Source organism: Passer montanus, unplaced genomic scaffold (genome assembly GCF_014805655.1).
Source record: "Passer montanus isolate IOZ18808 unplaced genomic scaffold, ASM1480565v1 scaffold18, whole genome shotgun sequence".
Taxonomy (NCBI): domain Eukaryota; kingdom Metazoa; phylum Chordata; class Aves; order Passeriformes; family Passeridae; genus Passer; species Passer montanus.
In genome coordinates this window covers 11,509,324-11,526,400 of record NW_024365381.1, presented here as the reverse complement: position 1 = coordinate 11,526,400, position 17,077 = coordinate 11,509,324, and the positions used below count along the sequence as shown (strand labels likewise).

The following is a 17,077-nucleotide window of genomic DNA, read 5'->3' as shown; positions in this document are numbered from 1 at the left end:
GTTAATGAAGAATTAAATATCCAAGTAGCACTGGGAGGATGGGATCCTTGTATTTTTCATATAGAGCTGGTTGGGACAAGGAAGTGCCTGTGCTTTATTTGGAGTTGTTTGATGTTGAATTTGTTTATTTCAAGTTGAAAAATTGGAAGTTTTGCTGTGTTAGTGATACTGGGTTTGAGTTTCTAGCTCATGAAGAAATTGGATAGACATTCATGTTCTCTTTCCATCTGAAGCGGCCCAAATCATGTTACAAACCTTAAATGAGACATATACTAGAGGCATTGTGTCATCCACTAATGAACCATATCTGCCTTTTTGAGCTGATCTTTTTACTGTTTAATGCATACAACAGCACATGCTACATTTAAGGATGGAAATGGAAAAATAATACGATTAGTTGAAAATGCTAGTGCATTGGTAGGTGAAATTAAAATGGCCAGGACACAGGGATCAACATCCTTAGTTTTGCAAAAAGGAGCATTGTAGCTCTGATGACAACAAAAGGTCATGCTTCTGTTTACACATCTTGTGCAAAAGACAGTTCTGCTAGTGGCATGTCCCCTTGTGCCATTGTAGGACATGGGTGCTTTTCTGACTCAAAGAGAAAAGTGCCACCTTGAATAACCAGTGATGCTTTCTGCCATGTTGGTGTGTTTGGAGAATTTTCACCCATGTGTTGAAACAACCCGGCTTTGTTTAGCTTGTGATGCAATGGGATACAACGTGATGTGGTATGGCTGCAGGGATTGAACCGTGAGAAATCATTACATTAGTTTTGCAGTGAGATTTTGCTTGTTTGTGAAGCTCTGCAAGGGAAATGATGCTTTGAACAGTTCTTTTACTTGCTGTTGGCCAGCAACTGAGCTGAGCTAAGGGTGGAGGTGTGGGCAGAATGAAATTGTTTGACTTCCAGGTGCTTAAAATCCATAGTATTGCAGAAACCTATTTCAATTCTTTCTCAGAGAAAAGCTGGTGTTCTTCCCGTAGTGAGGGGGAGTCTTTCTCCACCTCCTATGTTCATCACACCACTCAAGGTGAACCAACCAAACTTATCGAGATTATCTCTGACTGCAACTTGGAGGAAGATCACAATAAGATCTTGACCATCTTATCACAGCATATCAACAGTAACACGCCACAGTGCCTCAAAGTGGGTAGCTTCATTATTGAATTGGCTTCGGAATCCAAGGCCCAGGATGAGAACCATCCTTCTGTCTGCTCCTCCAGAGTGAAAATTTCAGTGCCGTCCTACCAGGACAAGGACGAGAAGCCCGAGATCCCTGTCTTGGAGACTCCTGATAGCACAGTGGCATCATGCAATAACTCAGAAAATGTAAAGGTCATGCGAGCAGACCCAGTGGACAAAGTGCGGGAGAAGCTGCATGGGGGCAAAGGCTTGCCTTTCTATGCAGGGGTTTCTCCTGCAGGAAAGCTGGTTGTCTACAAATGCAGTGCTAATACGAGCCCCTCGGGCTTGATTCAGGTGGGTCTCTCTGCCTTTATGGGGAGATTAGATGCAGTTTCATCCAGTACTATCCCAGAATTCCTTGAAGGGGAGAACACTCTTTAATATGTCTTTTGCCTGTCCAGACAAGAGTTCTTGGTATCTGGTGGCATTCCTCTCCATAAGCTTATCCCTTTCAAGATTTACTCAATAACAGGCAATCTGAGTGGAATCCTGAAATCTGATGGTTTAACTTGTCTTTTTTGATAGTTTGGGTCTTGTTGACCCAAGTGCAGAATCTCTTTCAAGATCTTTTTAATTCTTTGTGAAACCCCCTGAAGGTGCATTTGACACATACTGCTTCTAAATGAATGATTGTATGAGTCCACAGAAAGAATATTTTCTGGGGAAGTATACACTGGGACAAAACTTTAAAATGAAAATGTAAACATTAAATTGCTTTTTGCTACAGCTTACTGTTAATCTTCACTAACAGACTGAATCCTCTTTGTAGAATATATATTTTTCATCAAGAGACTTCATAATCCTAAATTCACAGGGTCTTTTCCCTGCAGTTTTATGTTGCTGACATAATGTTAAGAATTAGTAGTAGGAACTACAGGATTAGGGTGAAGATCTTTTTCTGCCATCATAGCTATTTGTATTTGTAGCAAAACCACTTTGAGGAAAACCGTGTGAATTAGAAAATGAGAGTAAAATATGTTTTCATGACACTTTGCAGATATGACACTCTCAGAAAGAGAAGCTAGTGGGGAGAAAAAGATGAGGAGATTTCTTACCTTCAATAAAAGTTGATCAATAAAAACTACTGTTTATTTAGTAATGTCTTAAATACATTTGGCTCTTAGAAGGTATTATCAAACAATATGAAAGCAAAATGCAGCACTACCAAAACTTCCCATTGTCCACTAGGCATAAAGCCTGACACTGAGCAAGATGTTCTGGTTTTTTCCTGTGCAGTCCATTACCACTACAGCTTGGAATTTGAAGTTAGGGAACTCATCATACCTTAATTTACAGTATCAGACAGCAGTGTGGATAAGGAAAAAGTTCATGCAGCTTTTACAAGCTCTTTAAAGTTTTGTCTCAATGTATATGTCATCAGTATTCTTCCTTTTGTGATGCTAGGTCTTAATTAGGTTTGAGAATTTTATCCAAAATTGTCCTTCAATTAGGGAACCTTTTTTTATTCAGGACTACAGCTTAAGCATGGGAGAGAAAAAAAACAGGTGCTAGCTTCACTCTTATCCAAGTTCAGTGATTTCCTTGGACTCTCTGTTTTATGCCAGAGTCTGAGCAGCATTTAAAAGCTGTATTACAAAGCTGAAACAAGAGTTGTTTGAAGTTCTCCTGAGCAATGAGGAAATTAGGAATTCCCGTTCAGAACTGCAATGGTTTTTTGAAAAGGACATTTAGAAGTCCCACAGAATGAAACACTTCTCCAGAAGTGGTGAATTAGCGTTCTTTTCACAAAGTTTCCCTTTTCCCCTTTTTTCAGGTTAATGATAAAAGGTATCCTCAGGCCAAACTGCTTTTGGGACAGATGGGGGCTTTACATCCTGCCAATCGGCTAGCAGCTTATATCACAGGCAGGCTGCAGCCCACAGTACTTGATATCGCAGCCCTCAGTAATGTGATCTCCAAGGTAACACCCAGTGCTAAAACTCCTGCTTCTGGGACACCATCAGTCCAGGGGCCCACAACATCAGCTCCTAAAACTACATCTTCCACCAGCAGTACTTCAACCCCCACTGTGACGACTCTGAAAACCCATGTCCCAGCACAGAGACAGATAGGTAGGTTGGAACTTCTTACTGTGTTTTCAATTGCGTGAAGCTGAAGTACAGAGTGAGTGTACAGCGTTAATGTTGATTTCTGTGCAACAGTGCAGCCTTTGGCTGCATTGCCTAGCTGAGATGCCTCTGCATTACTCTTCAAAGCAGAAAGTTTTATTTTGACTTCAGAGTGAGATTACAGATGTTGACGATTAGTTGTTTTATTAATGCTACTAGAACATACTTTCAGGAGACGAGAGTGGATGGAGACTCTCCAGATATAAACTGGAATTTTTGTTTGGCGTTTCGTTACAGTAATTTTTAATTGCTTTTCATCAAACACAGATTAACTTCAAAAAGTACCACTAATAACGTGGTTCTTCACTGATTAGATTTTCTGTTGATGATGCCCTCATAATTCTTGTGACCGCCAAAGATGTGTGAAGCAGCAGTGAAAGACAAGATGGTCCAAATCTGGATTAGTGGAACAACAGGTGTGCAGCCAATAACCACGCCAGTTTCTAATCTCCTTGGATTTCACAAGCTAAACAGGGTTGGATTTAGACAGCACTTTGAGTTTAAAGAAAAACCCAACAAAACTGGAAGATTAATGAGTTACTTGTGTATCTGAGTTGGTACTGAAATGGTTACCCCAGTATGGCAAGAGAGGAAGCTGCCCTTAGCTATTACATTTTGCATGAGTTTAAAAAGAGAAGTCTAGTACCCATCCACATAATTCCACACATTATTTAAAGATCTGAAGCTTTGCAAGGGAAAAGGATGTTACCTGTGTCCTGGAAAAACTTTAGTTTCTGATTGATTATCTATTCTTTCTACCTAAATTTTCTTTGCTGTGTAAATGGGTGTGTTATTTTTCTTGTCCTGTAATAAAACTTGTAGTTTTGTGTGTTTATGTAGTGTGAAAGAGCTGGCTGTGTTACATTGATGGGTGAAGTCATTGCAACATATGTGATTTAAGTAAAAAGTACCAGTTCTGGCATAGTCTGGCTTAAGAATGCTGTATGCATAAATAACTGCAGTGTTTAAGTTGGTTTTGGTGCATGATCTCTGTGCTGTTGTAGTCGTCTGTAGGCATCTGGGGTGATGTAAATGCAGTATTCTGGTTCCTTAGTGAGTAAGGGATGAGGTAAAGGATCTTCCTAACAGTGATTAATTTCCTTTGGTTAAATTTGTTCCATCTAGTCTGCAGTTGTATGAATGTCAGTGCGGAAACTCTGTATCCTTCCCATCCCTTTCCCCTGTGCCTGTGTAAAATGAATACAGTAGAAGGGGGATGAAATTCAAGAAGCAGTAAAAAATGAAAGATGACACAAGCTGTTACACAAAGAATTTGCTGTTTAGAAAATAGTTGGAGCCCATTGTTTCCCTTAGATGTTTGTTTTCCTGCTCAGTTAAGTTAGGATTGTCTATAGTTTCACCATGAAGAACAACCTTTCAAAAGCTGATTTATTTGTGTATCTGGGAAGAAATGCAGTAAAAAGCTACAGTAGTGGAATGTCTTTTTAATGTGTAAGGCATATCCAGGACTGCCATAAAGGTTTTGATTTAATTACAAGGTACATAGAAAAAGGAGGCTCAAATTCATGCTGAAATTACAGTTGTAGCACCTCATAAAAGGCCAAGAGGAACTCTATTGAAATTTTGACCTGCAAGTTTTTATTTGCAGCTGCTCGGCCCTCACCTGGTGGTGTGTTTGCCCAGTTTGTGATAAACAAAGCAGGAGCTCTACAGCAGAAGATTCCTGGAGCGAGCACACGCCAGGCTGCCTCAGGGCGACAGTTTCTCAGTATCAAGCCCACACCAATCACAGTTATTGCTCCCGTGGTTCCTTCAGTGCCAGCTCCAGCTCTGTGCACAGTCACTTCTGCAGTCACTGCAGCCACCACCACTTCTCCAGTTACTGTGGAAAGTACCAGTGTAGCAGCATCTACTGTGACCACTCCTTGCCAGACAAAAGCCGGTGAACCTCCCTGCTCTCCTCCTGCAATTGCAGTTACAGCTGCTCCTGCAACACCTGGAATCAGCACCTGTACTACTCCATCCACCCCTCCTCCTGCTACTGTGAACACAGCAAAACCAACAGGGATTGTTGCAGCAGTAGCAACTATGCCATTCCCAAAACCTGTAGTAACACCACCAACTGTTACTTGTGCTGTTGTCACAACATCCACTTCCACGGTTGTACTGACAACAGCCGCAGCAGCTACGCCTGTGGTGACCACACTGACTTCCTCTGCTGTCTCTGTTCCAGTGATACTATCAGGAGTTAATTCAAGTCCTCCAAAAAGAGGTAATGCTTAGGTGCTTTGGGTTATTAATGCAAACACTTTTTTTTTTTTTTAATTCTGCTTCTTTTCACAGCTATACTGCACTCTTTATCTGGTTTCACTTTAAATATGGACTCACTTGCCTTGCCCTCCTTTCCAAAACAGGATAAAAAATTCCTATTCATCACCCTAATGTCATCTCTTAAGTTGCTTTTTGTATTCTAGCCTGAACTGGTAGAGAAAGTAAAAAAAGGTAACTATCTGGTCAGTGACTACTGTGAAGTGAGCTAGAAGCCCCACATCATCCCTTGACCTATAGAAATACATAGCACAGATATGGCTGCTAGAATTTTATGGTTGGCACAGAGTTCAGGAATTAGATAGTGAATTACTGTCCTTCTGTCATGGTTGAAAAATGTCAGTGGAGCTACACAGAAAAAACCCCCCAAAACTGTTCTGTTTTGACCTGGTTGGTTCCATGCATTCTGTGGATAAAAAGAGGAAAACTTGCTTTCAAATATATTTAAAAGAGATGCAGTTGTTTCCAAAATATTTGCACTTGCATTTATTAAGAATAATGCCTGATTTGTAGGCAGTCTCTTAAAGTGATTTTTTTTCTACCTTGTTCAAATATTTCAGAAGATGCTGTTCCACAAGCTGCAAGTAAGACTCCCCCAAAGATAGCTCCTGGAACAGACAAACGTGTTGGACCTCGACTGCTGCTGATTCCGGTGCACCAAACAGCCTCTGCTCTGCGACCGCTGAACACGCAGGTGGCACAGAGGCAGAAGATGGTCCTTCAGCCCCTGAGGAGCCCTGGGGCTGTGAACCTGTTCAGACATCCCAATGGGCAGATCATTCAGCTTGTTCCCCTGCAGCAGGTTCGGGCTGCGGGTGCTCAGCCCAGCGTGCAGCCGGTGATGCTCCGCAATCCAGGTACAAAGCCCAGTGCTTCTTTGGTGACTGACCGGTGTGTTACACAGAAATGAACAATGAGATAAATGTCTCTGTGATGCTCTCGCCTGCTGAAAGTAATTGAACAGGGTCTCACTTGGTTCTGTGTGAGTAGTTGAAGAATATAGTGTAATTATTCAGATGCAATGCAACTTATAGACCATGTGTGTAATACTCAGAAAGTGCAGTTAATAGCTAAGTCAACAGATTTTGGGAGCAAGTAAAAGAGCCTATGTGTATGTGTGGCAGTGGAGCCATGTCCATTGTACTGTCACAACTTACAAGACTTGACCTGGTGATTCAAAAACACTTCTTGTTGGAGAGTCTCTTAAAGAGAATGATCTGTTACCCATCTTTCATTGGATGTGCTGCTCTGTTTTTGCTAGGTTTCCAGGTTGGTTAGTGTGTTTACAGAAGGTATTCAGATGAAATGTTATGCTACAGTATGAAATTGCCAGGTTTTTTCCTCCTTAAGAGTGTGACAAGAAAAATAAGTGTGATTTTCAGCTATTTCTCTAGTACACAGTTGAAGACAGGATTGCAAGTGTTAGAAATTGCAGGTTGGGTGTGCTATTGTACATATTTGTAAATTCTAACCCAAATGTACTTTTAATGCAGGTTAACTCTGTAGTAGGACCTTTTCTTCTGTTCTCCATGTTTCAAAACATACCTCAAAGAGAAGGAGACAGAGTGGGGTGGAAGGGAGAGCAGAAGCAAACACAGTAGATAAAACTGTGGGGAGAAGAACAAACAATGCTGAGCTTTAGTTGAGGTTTGAGCATGAGGTGTAATAAAGAATCAGTCAACAAGTTTATTTAATTTCTTTCTGTTTTGAGGCTCTTGCTGAACAAGAGAAACTAGTTACCAGTTGGTAATATTTTTCTTCCTTATTTGTGGAGTGTTGAAATGCTGCAGAAGAGTTCATAAAGGTAAAAAAGATGGTGGTATAACTGTGTAATTTTGATGTAGTTTTTTTCTCCTTGGAAGTCTTTTTCCAAGAGAAAAACAAAAATATTTTAAATTAAATACTGTTTTTTACTTTCTTTTTTTCTTTGAAAAACCTCAATTTCCTCGTTTTCCAATAAATGTAAAATGGGAAAGTAAAATGCAAGACTTTCGATGCTATATCTTTTTTGATCAAAAAGCTTAATGCTAGAACTTAACATAAAGTCTGTTAGTTTTACAGTGGCCAATTTATGTGTTTTATTGTGGAGTTACTTAAAAAAAATTCAAGTTTATATGTCTTTGTACAGGACCAACTTTTCCACTGAGAAGTTGTGGTCAAACACCTGATTCCATTATGGTCCTTGAGGACCTCCTTCTAATACAGCATCAAGTACTAAAATTGGAAGAAAAAAGCTGCTTTGAGAAAGTCTCAGTTGATGTTTTGTTTTCCTCACAGGATCTATTGTAGGAATCCGGTTGCCTGCACCTTCCAAGCCTCCTGAGTCACCTGTTTCTCCCACTTCCTCTGCGTCTTCCACTTCTCCTGCTGCAAATTCGGCTGTACAAACTGCAGTACCCAAGTTATCCCCCCCATCCAACCCAGCCACTCAAGCATCTTCTCCTCTTCCTTCAGTAACAAGTTTTGTGTCACAGGCAGGGACTCTGACTCTGAGGATCTCTTCCTCTGCTGTCAGCAATGTCACAAACCAAACAGCCTCGGAGTCTAAAATAAGCTGCAGCTCGGGTGGTCTGTCAGCCACCGCTGCTAATCTCATACCTTTACAGTCTGGAAGTTTTGCTTTACTTCAGCTCCCAGGACAGAAGACTGTGCCAAACTCTATTCTTCACCATTTTGCATCTCTTCAGATGAAGAAGGATTACAGGAAAATATGCAAGAAGGAGGACTCAGGTGCTGCTCAGCAGAAGGAGAATGGGAAGGCAGGTGACACAGAAGTTACAGAGTCGGATGTCACAGTGCCACATGGGAAACAAGAAGAAAATGAGTTGTCAATTAACCAGTCAAATGCTGTTGAAGGGTCAGCATCTGGCGCAGTCACACCTGGCAGTGATAGGAATTCCACTACATTAGAGACAGTGGAGAAGAACTCGAAGTTGCTAGAGAGTTCTTGTGATGACAGCTTTTCTTCTCAGCATGATGTTTCTGCAGATGTCATATCGTCTGACCATTCATACATCAGTGAGAAGCCAAATGATGAGGAAGAAAAAGGGGCTTCTGAAGAGAAAGAGAATTCTGTCAGTTCTGAAACTGTTGTGGAGGCAGTTTCAGCTAGCTCTGTTTGTGGGTCATCAGATGAGTCTTCGGTTGCTCCTCTGGATAATGCACATTCAAAGAGCCTTGAGAATCAGGAGGCTGCACAGTTGAAGAACCATGGGAAGGAACAAACACATGCTGAATGGGAGGAGAAACCAGTAAAAGAGGAAGAAGATGCACAGACAGAGATGGACGAGGACAACAGAGGAAGTTCTGGGCAGTTAGATAGTCAACAAGAGCAAGATATACAGGTGAAGATCAAGGAGGAAGAAAGTGAGACTGAACTGTTTGAGAATAAACAGGAATTCCAGGGTGATGCTGCACAGCCAGATATGGAAAGTGGGGAGTACAAGGGCTCTATAGAAGTGGAAAACATAGGAGAGAAAACAAGAAGTAGGTCTGAAATTGATTCTGCAAAAGAACAGGATAATGCTTCTGGAGAAGAACATGGAGTTGATACGGAGGAAAGCAAAGGAAACATAGCTAGGCAGGAAGGCAGTAACAGCAAAGAACAAGGTGCTTGTGATTCTGTAGAAGAAATGAAAACAGGCCATGATATTCTAACACATGTTAACAGTTCTTGGAGCAAAATATCTAGCATTGTACCCCCTTTAGAAAATAGAAGTGAAGTAGATAACAAAGCTGATGCATCAGAGAAAAGTGACTTCCTGACAGCACCAGAACAGGGGGCACACAAAAAGGATTACATGCCCACTGTTGATATAACTGCTGATGATATGGAAGAGGATGAAGAGGAAGATGAGGAGGAGGAAGAAGAGGATGAAAAAACTGATGATTCTGCTGATGAGATGCTGGATGGTGCTTCTGACTTCCCAAGTGAAGAGGAAATAGATGTTGAAAAAGTGGTAAGCATTTAGCTATTTATGAAGGGATTTTTTTCCTTTTTCTTTTTTTCTTTAATTGACCAACTAACATGCCATAAGCCATGGATTTGAAAGACAGAGTATGATGTTTGTGTTTCGGACTTCAGTTTCTTTAGGAAGTGTAAATTGGGCTTCCAAGTGGAAATACCTTCTGTTTCTTAGTTGCATGCCTTTTTTTAGGTAGCAGTGTAGTGGCCTTGTAGAAATTGCCTGTTTTTAAGATAACAGAAGTTATATTGAACAATTTGTAATAGAACTGTTGCAGGTTGTTTTCTTCCAGTATTTACTCAAATAATTTTTTACTTGTAATGGGACTTAATGATCCAAAAATGTAGTGGCCAATCTAGTATTGCTGTTATTTTAAGATGTTTTCTTCTCTTTAGTTTTTGTAGCTTTAGTTAACATTTCTTTATGGAAGCAGTATTTGAATCCATTGAATTCCTCTTTTAAGTTAATAATACATTTAAATAGTATGTGAGAGCTGTCATTCCTTGTTTGATAGAAAACAAATTGCTCCAAAAGTCGTAGAAAAGGGTAAAACTTGTGGTTAGTGTAGTTAAGATACATTTAGATTTTAATGCTCATCAAATTCCCATCAAATATAACCCAGAAATTGAAATAAATTAATCCAATGTGTAATTCCTTTACTTCTTACATATCACTACATGACTTAAGAAACAGTGCATTGTTGCTTAAAATTATGAAGCTGTTGTTTTATGAATCAGTCAAATGGACATATGAACTAAGATAGCCTTTTCCTGGAATGAGATACAAGTGAAAAGAGGTTAAACGGGAGGACAGTTGAAAAACAGACAAATTAAAAATAGGAGAGATAATGGTTGCATCTTCAGGATAGAATTCTTCTAGTCCTTTTGTGTTAATGTAATCCTCTTGCAGTTGAAAATCAGACTATAGTTCTTTGGTACAAACAGGTCTAGAGGATTCCTAGAACACCTGGGCAGTAACTTCTTGGTACAGGTACTACAGGAGCCAGCTAGGAAAGGTGTCCTCCTTGAACTGCTGCTTGTTAACAGAGAGGCTTGTGAATGAAATGGCAATTGGCTGCTGTCTTGGCCACAGCAGCCACAAAACAATCGAGTTCAAATCTCTGGTGACAGGAGAAAAAGTGCCAGCAAGGCTTCAGCCCTGGATATGAGGAGAGCAGAGATTGGGCTGCTTGAGGAATGAGTTGGGAAGGTCCCTGAGGTTACCCACCTAGCTGACTGGTGACAGTTGATTCAATCTTTTTGAATTTCAGTAAAGGTTTTGGTACTATATATCACAGGATCCTTCTAGACAAAATGTCCAGCACTCATCAGGATAAACACAAAAAGTGATGAGTGAGCAGCTGGATCATGGGTCAGGTGTGAAGGGTGATAGTGAATGGGGTGGCATCAGACTGGTGGTTGGTCACTAGTGGGGTTCTGCAGGGCTCCATCCTCAGGTCTGTGCTCTTCAGCATCTTCATAAATCACGTGGAGGCAGGACTGGAAGGGATGCTATGTAGGTTTTCCAGAGATGCAAAATGGAAGGAGCTGTTGACTCTCAAGGGTAGAGAGGCCCTGCAGAGAGACCAACAATGTGAAGTGTAACAAGGGCAGGTGCCAGATTCTGCACCTGAGATGGGGCAACCCTGGTGTACAAACAGCCTGGGGAGTGAGAGGTTGGAGAGCAGTGGCGTGGAAAGGGACCCGGGGGTCTTGGTCTGTGGCAAGTTGGATGTGAGCCAGCAGTGTCCTGGCAGCCAGGGAGGCCAAGTGTGTCCTGGGGGGCATCAGACACAGCATGGCCAGAGGGCAAGGGAGGGGATTGTCCTGCTCTGCTTGGCACTGGTGACCTCACCTGGAGCCCTGTGTGCAGCTTAGAGTGCCACAATATATAAAGGACATTAAGCTGTTGGAAAGCATCCAAAGGAGGGCCGTGAGGGTGGCAAAGGGCCTTACAGGAGTGAGGAGGAGCTCTGTAATGAGTGGCTGAGATAATTTGGTCTGCCTTTCAGAGAATCTCTTCAACTTCCAGAAAAATTGACTAATCAGTTCATATTCCAGCTCACTGTTCTCAGACAGTATGATAGCATCTCAGCTGCATGAAGGTGAAAAAACTGAATACAGATGTTATTTTTGGAAGTTCTTTTAAGTGGAAATCTGAATTGTTGCTGCCTTGTCTTCAGTTGGGTGGTGGCAGTTTCACACGTCCTGTATCCTTTAATAACTTGAGCAGAGTTATCATCAAGTTTTGAGAACCACTGTTAATTCATTCCTGATGCCAGATAAACTTCCCTGACATGGTAGTCTTAAGAATTTGTTGGTAAACCAACAATAGTGTCTAGGTCACAGAGTAGTCTTTTATCAAGGTTGATGTTTGAAAACTGTTTTCTTTCATCCTGCAAAAGGATGATGAAGCAAATGAGTAATAGTAGAGATTATAAGAAATGTTTGTTTTGGAAGAAACATATTGCACAGGTTTTGACTAATATGGTTTGGAAAGCCGTCTAAGGGTATGTCTTCACTGCAAGCTCACCTGAATACAATAAGCTGGCTTTGGTTCTAGAGCAAGTAAAGCTGAGGAATGACATCTCGGGGGACTGTAAAAATCTGTCTGGAATTTGGATTTGTTAATTGCTCTTGCTGGCAAGTTGAGTTAGCACATCAGTGCCTAATGGAGAAATCAGTTTTGGATTTAAACTTGTTATTTTTCACTGGGAGGTACTCTTCTCTCATCATAGTGCTTACAAGACAGGCTGCACTGGTATTGTTTGTCAGACTGGACGAAGTCAGATCATGTAAACAGGCTAGTAGAGGATGTTTATATGCTTCCTTAAACTAGTGGAAGTAGAAGCAAAGAATGCATGCATGTCCACTAACAGTTTTGTACAGTGGAAATAGTTAAGAAAGCTCTTCTATTAGTTCACAGTATGGTTTTGGTTGCTCAGCAAATGGACATTTAAACCTTAGAGAACTCCAGTGAGAGTCAGGAAGATTGCTGCCTACATGTAGTAGCTATTAGTGTTTCTTTTTTAGCACATTTTCCCACACTGGTTAATTGTTCTTAGTTTTGCACATCAATGCCCTTCAGATTACCTTCACCTTGTGCTGGCTTTGTGTCCCTGATGTAGAGACTATTCTAATCTCTGGTTAACAGAAAGAAGGTTCCTGAGATGGTATCTTTGCCCTTTTGAATTTCCTACCCTGAGTTGCATCAAGACAAGCTTAGGATGATTAATCATTTTGGGCTGGGTGATATGAATAAAACTTTCTGGGAATATCTGCAGAAGCAGACTAATGAGTATCGGGACCTGCTGTCTGAACAAATTCAAGTGGGATGGTTTGGGAGGTGATATTAAACTCTCTATCTCCAAGGTATGATGACTGCACAGGGAGTTCCTGCTGAGAAGGACTGCTTGGCCTGGGCTAAGTCACAAGCTGTGGCTCCTAATTGGTCACAAGTCCTTGTTGGCATACGCCAAGACCATGCAGGGGGTTGTTCTGGGATTGTAATGCTACAGATAAGAGTCCCACGGTTCAGCTTACTACTCTAAAAACAGCTTCTGTGTGGGGCAAGACACTGCATTGTAAGTGTTGTTTAAAAGGGTTTGTCAGTCATTCTTTTTCTGAGCCAAACATTGAAATGATAAAGACTGTTAACAATCATTATAAAACTGTGAGCTTAATACAAAGTGCAAGTGATAGATTTTGCAGACAATATAAATTTTAACAATCTCTTGCATGTTGTCAGCTTTTAGTTCAGAGCATGTGTGAAACCTGCAGACATTGTAGCATAGAAGGCAGCTCTAGATATTACATATTTACTTGGGTAGTGTGTAATGACATCCACTTTCATGTAACCTTCTCCCTCAGCACTGTTGCTGAGCATTCTCCACCATCAGGCAATTTGCTCTTTAGTATCAGCAATAGAGGTTTAGGCTGCCTGGAACAGACAAAAATCAGAGGAGAGGGCTTGGAAACCGGCATTGAAATGAAGAGAGGGAAAAATGCTGTAATTTCCATAACAACTTCAGAACTCTGTTGTAGGGTGGTATTGCTCCTCTGGTGTCTTCATTCCATGAGGTATTTCACCTTACTCAAAGGCATTTAGAATTTATGTAACCACAGGAAGTTCTTTGGAAAGACTGAAAGTAGTATGGATTGAGTGATGCTAGAAAGGTAGGGCTTCAACAAGCATCTTCAAGAATCATGCTGGACTATGAATAAGGTTCAGCCTGTGGCAGGTGGGCAGTACTTCTACAGGAACAGCTGTCCTTAATGTCAGAACTGCTTACTTCTGGTGATCTTTGATTGTGATATTTTCCTGTTGCTAGGAATTCAAGAATGAAAAAATTAATTACTTCTGTTTTTCATATGCCCACATTCCGAATGTGTACACTTAAAGATGCTAAGTTCTTAGTGGGCAATGGAGTTTTCTGCTTCTCTTTTTTTTTTGTCCGTCTTTCATGAGAAAGATACCACATACTGGGTTTTGAATGCCATTTTTCTAATATGATAGTATACAGACTGTTGCAATTCTAGAACAGCTCTAGCCTGGAAAATTGCTATCAACCCTTTGATTAGCCCAGTATAACTTACCAGCACTGGAAAACTTTATGACAGCAGTGTTTCTTTGATAAACTAACTTCTTAGGGTGATTTTCCTCTTTCTCTCTGCATTGTAGCATCTTTTTTGAAGTACCCTGCCTGACCAGTATGCATCTCTTGCATGTAAGAGTCACAGGAATGGTATTGTATAAAGTGGAAAAGCTTAGAGAAAGTATCAGGAGGCTTTCTTCAGCATCAAGATGGATTTATGAATAACCCAGAAGAGCAGGCACGAATGTGAAGCAGTCTTTGTATAAAAAAATAGATCAGTGTTACCACTACCTCTTGTACTTGCAGTATTTTCAACATAATGGCAGTATCTGCTCAGTAGTTCTGTTACTTAAATAGTATCTTTCTTTGAATAGTTTTTTAGTCAGGATAGTTCAGGGAACTGGGTGAAATAGAGTAGAGAATGGAAGTGTAATTACATTTTCTTGCTTAAGGAGGAAGAGTTCTTTGTTGTAATCAGACCAAAGATTATAATGTAAAAAACTTCACTAAAAACTGTAATACAAAACAATTGGTTGAATAGGTATGTTTTCTTGGGAGACGGGTATCACCTGGACTTACAGATGGCCACAAGATTGATATTTAACTCTTTTTGTTGCTACAGAACTGCAGTTGTTCCTTATCTCTCTCTTCACAAAATAGAAAGTTTTCTTGGTCAGGCGAGCATGGAGAAAACATACTCTTCAGAATATAATAAATATGTAAAATGATTGGGCGGCATTTTGGAAAGAGCCAAAATCTTACTCTTCATCATGTAAACAGTTTACTATGTGATCCAAAGAAGCCTGACTGTATGGCATCGTGACTTTTGCTGTCTTAGGTATGAGAGACCATTACTAAGGTGATATCCATTTCAAATTCTGTAAAAAAAGTCAATTAGCAAGAGTCTATGGTATTTGGTTGTAAAGGCAGTTTAATCTTACTTGAAAATGGAGGCAGGAAAATTCTGTCTTGTGAAAATTTTTGTGTCAGCCATAATAAGAACATTAAGGACAGAAATGGGTTCTGCCCTTACCAAAATGCATTTTACAGAGTTGCTAGTGGAAGGAATTCCTGGAGGTGACAGTTAAAATAACCCCCTGCTTAGCACTGTTTACTGGCCAGTGTAGCTGGAGATGTGGATTCCTTGGTTCTAAATGTTGTAATGTAATCTCATTTGAGACTGAAGTGAAACTGTTTTGGCCTGAGCGCTGTTGCTGAGTAGATACTCGTTTTAAAAAACCAAAACAAAACCTGTTCCAGGATGCGTGTGAATACAGAGAGGATGACGAGCAGGTGGACATTGAGACCGTGGAGGAGCTTTCAGAGAAGATTAACATTGCCCGTCTGAAGGCCACAGCTGCTCATATCGAACCCTCCGAGCCAAAGTAAGCACCCCTGGAGAGCACCTGTGTATCCCCTGTGTGTCCTGCTGCTGGGCTGGCGTCGAGTGATCCCATTAAACAACAGGTGTCATGTGATGGCAAGATAAAGCAAGGCTTCTGCCATGCCTTCCTCAGCACTGGTGCTTCCCAGTGTCTGTGAGGATGGTGCTGGCAGCACTAAGAGTAGTATCAAGGTGGCTTAGCCTTTTTCTTTTTCCCCTCTGATTAATTCATTTATGGGGGTGTATCTTGTAATGTAAAATTATTGAGTGAATGGCCTCCCTTCCTGCAAACTGAAAATTAGCAGGGTTGTCTTTGTTTTACATGTGGTTTTTTAAGCTTTATTTATTCTTGCTGGTGGACTTGTGGGCAGGAACAGTCATTAGGTTAATCCCTGACACTGTAAATGAAAGATTTGTCTTTGGGACCATTGCCCCAGCAAAGAAAGTATTTTCTTATTGACATATAGTCTGCCATGGTTGGATAGCTTGGCTTAATTTTTTTGGTTGGTTTGTTTTTGTTACTGTTGCTGCCTTTGCATTTATAATGACAAAGGCAAAATAAAAATATGGCTTACTTGAGGAATGTAATGATAGTCGTGGCTGTTTTTCAATTGCATCAAACAAAAGAATGGGGAACATTGCATCTATCATTCTTTTTGTTTGAAGATTTTTTTTAGAAACTTGGAAAAAACTCTCTGGTGCTATTATATGTCTACCAGATAGTTACCTCTTTTTTCCTCTTTTAAGGATAACAGCTCAACTTTTATCCTTAGGGTGGTGACTTTGCTTTAAATTTTGAAGGTTTTTCAGTGAGAGAGAAAAACAGATGTTATGTTTTGTAAAAAATAATTTTCAAATGTATGCTTTCTTTGCTTTGTTGCAGTTCCTGAGATATGAGGAAGCTGCTGTTATTATATACTAGGGTAGTAATAAATGTGAGGATTTTGATTGGTGATTCTTGGTGGGGGAGGGATTGCTCTGCCATCCATATTAAATCCATGTTTATTAAAAACAGAACCAAAACACAATTTTAAAAGGTACTTTATGCAGCTAACAGTCACAAGCTGAATTTATTCTTTTTGGCATGTAGTGCAATAGTTTGTCTTTTGCACTCTGAGATAATTTCACAGCTTTCAGAACAGCTCAGTTATTTCCGGGATGATGGCATTGGAGATAAGAGTTCACTTTCTTGAGAAAACTCAAGAGTATCCTGCTTTTATGAAGTTACACAAGAAAAGTTAATTTCAAGGCATAAAAATGAGCAATTCTAGACTGTTGGAATGTAGTTAATGAGGATAGAGTGTATGAGACAAGTAGCATTGGGAAAAACTTTTTACCTTTCTTCCAGATACCATCCTCCTAATTCTTCGGATGAAACATTATCAGAAAAACATTCAAAGGTATATGTTTGCTCTCCTCTTTCCTTTTAGTATCACACCTCCATTTTAAAGATAAACTTTCATCTCACATGCAGCTCTTAATATGATTCATCTGCCTTGCAGATACTTGTGATTAAATGCAAGAAAC

General features: G+C 40.4%; 1 protein-coding gene across 9 annotated transcripts in view; it reads left to right on the top strand.

The window, feature by feature from the left end:
- Positions 1-17,077, top strand: part of MGA (MAX dimerization protein MGA) — a 59,958-nt gene that overhangs the window by 29,904 nt on the left and 12,977 nt on the right. For 5 of the 9 annotated variants that reach the window (XR_005627052.1, XM_039704858.1, XM_039704854.1 and 2 more), the window contains 7 exons: positions 963-1,483; positions 2,964-3,261; positions 4,928-5,551; positions 6,168-6,464; positions 7,885-9,566; positions 15,427-15,551; positions 16,899-16,950. Coding sequence is in view for 8 of the 9 variants with exons in the window: in XM_039704858.1 (XP_039560792.1) it covers positions 963-1,483; positions 2,964-3,261; positions 4,928-5,551; positions 6,168-6,464; positions 7,885-9,566; positions 15,427-15,551; positions 16,899-16,950 (3,599 nt within the window). In the remaining variant the exon portion in view is untranslated. The remainder of the gene's footprint in view (positions 1-962; positions 1,484-2,963; positions 3,262-4,927; positions 5,552-6,167; positions 6,465-7,884; positions 9,567-15,426; positions 15,552-16,898; positions 16,951-17,077) is intronic. The other 4 variants (XM_039704861.1, XM_039704860.1, XM_039704857.1 and 1 more) reach the window with 3 other exon arrangements.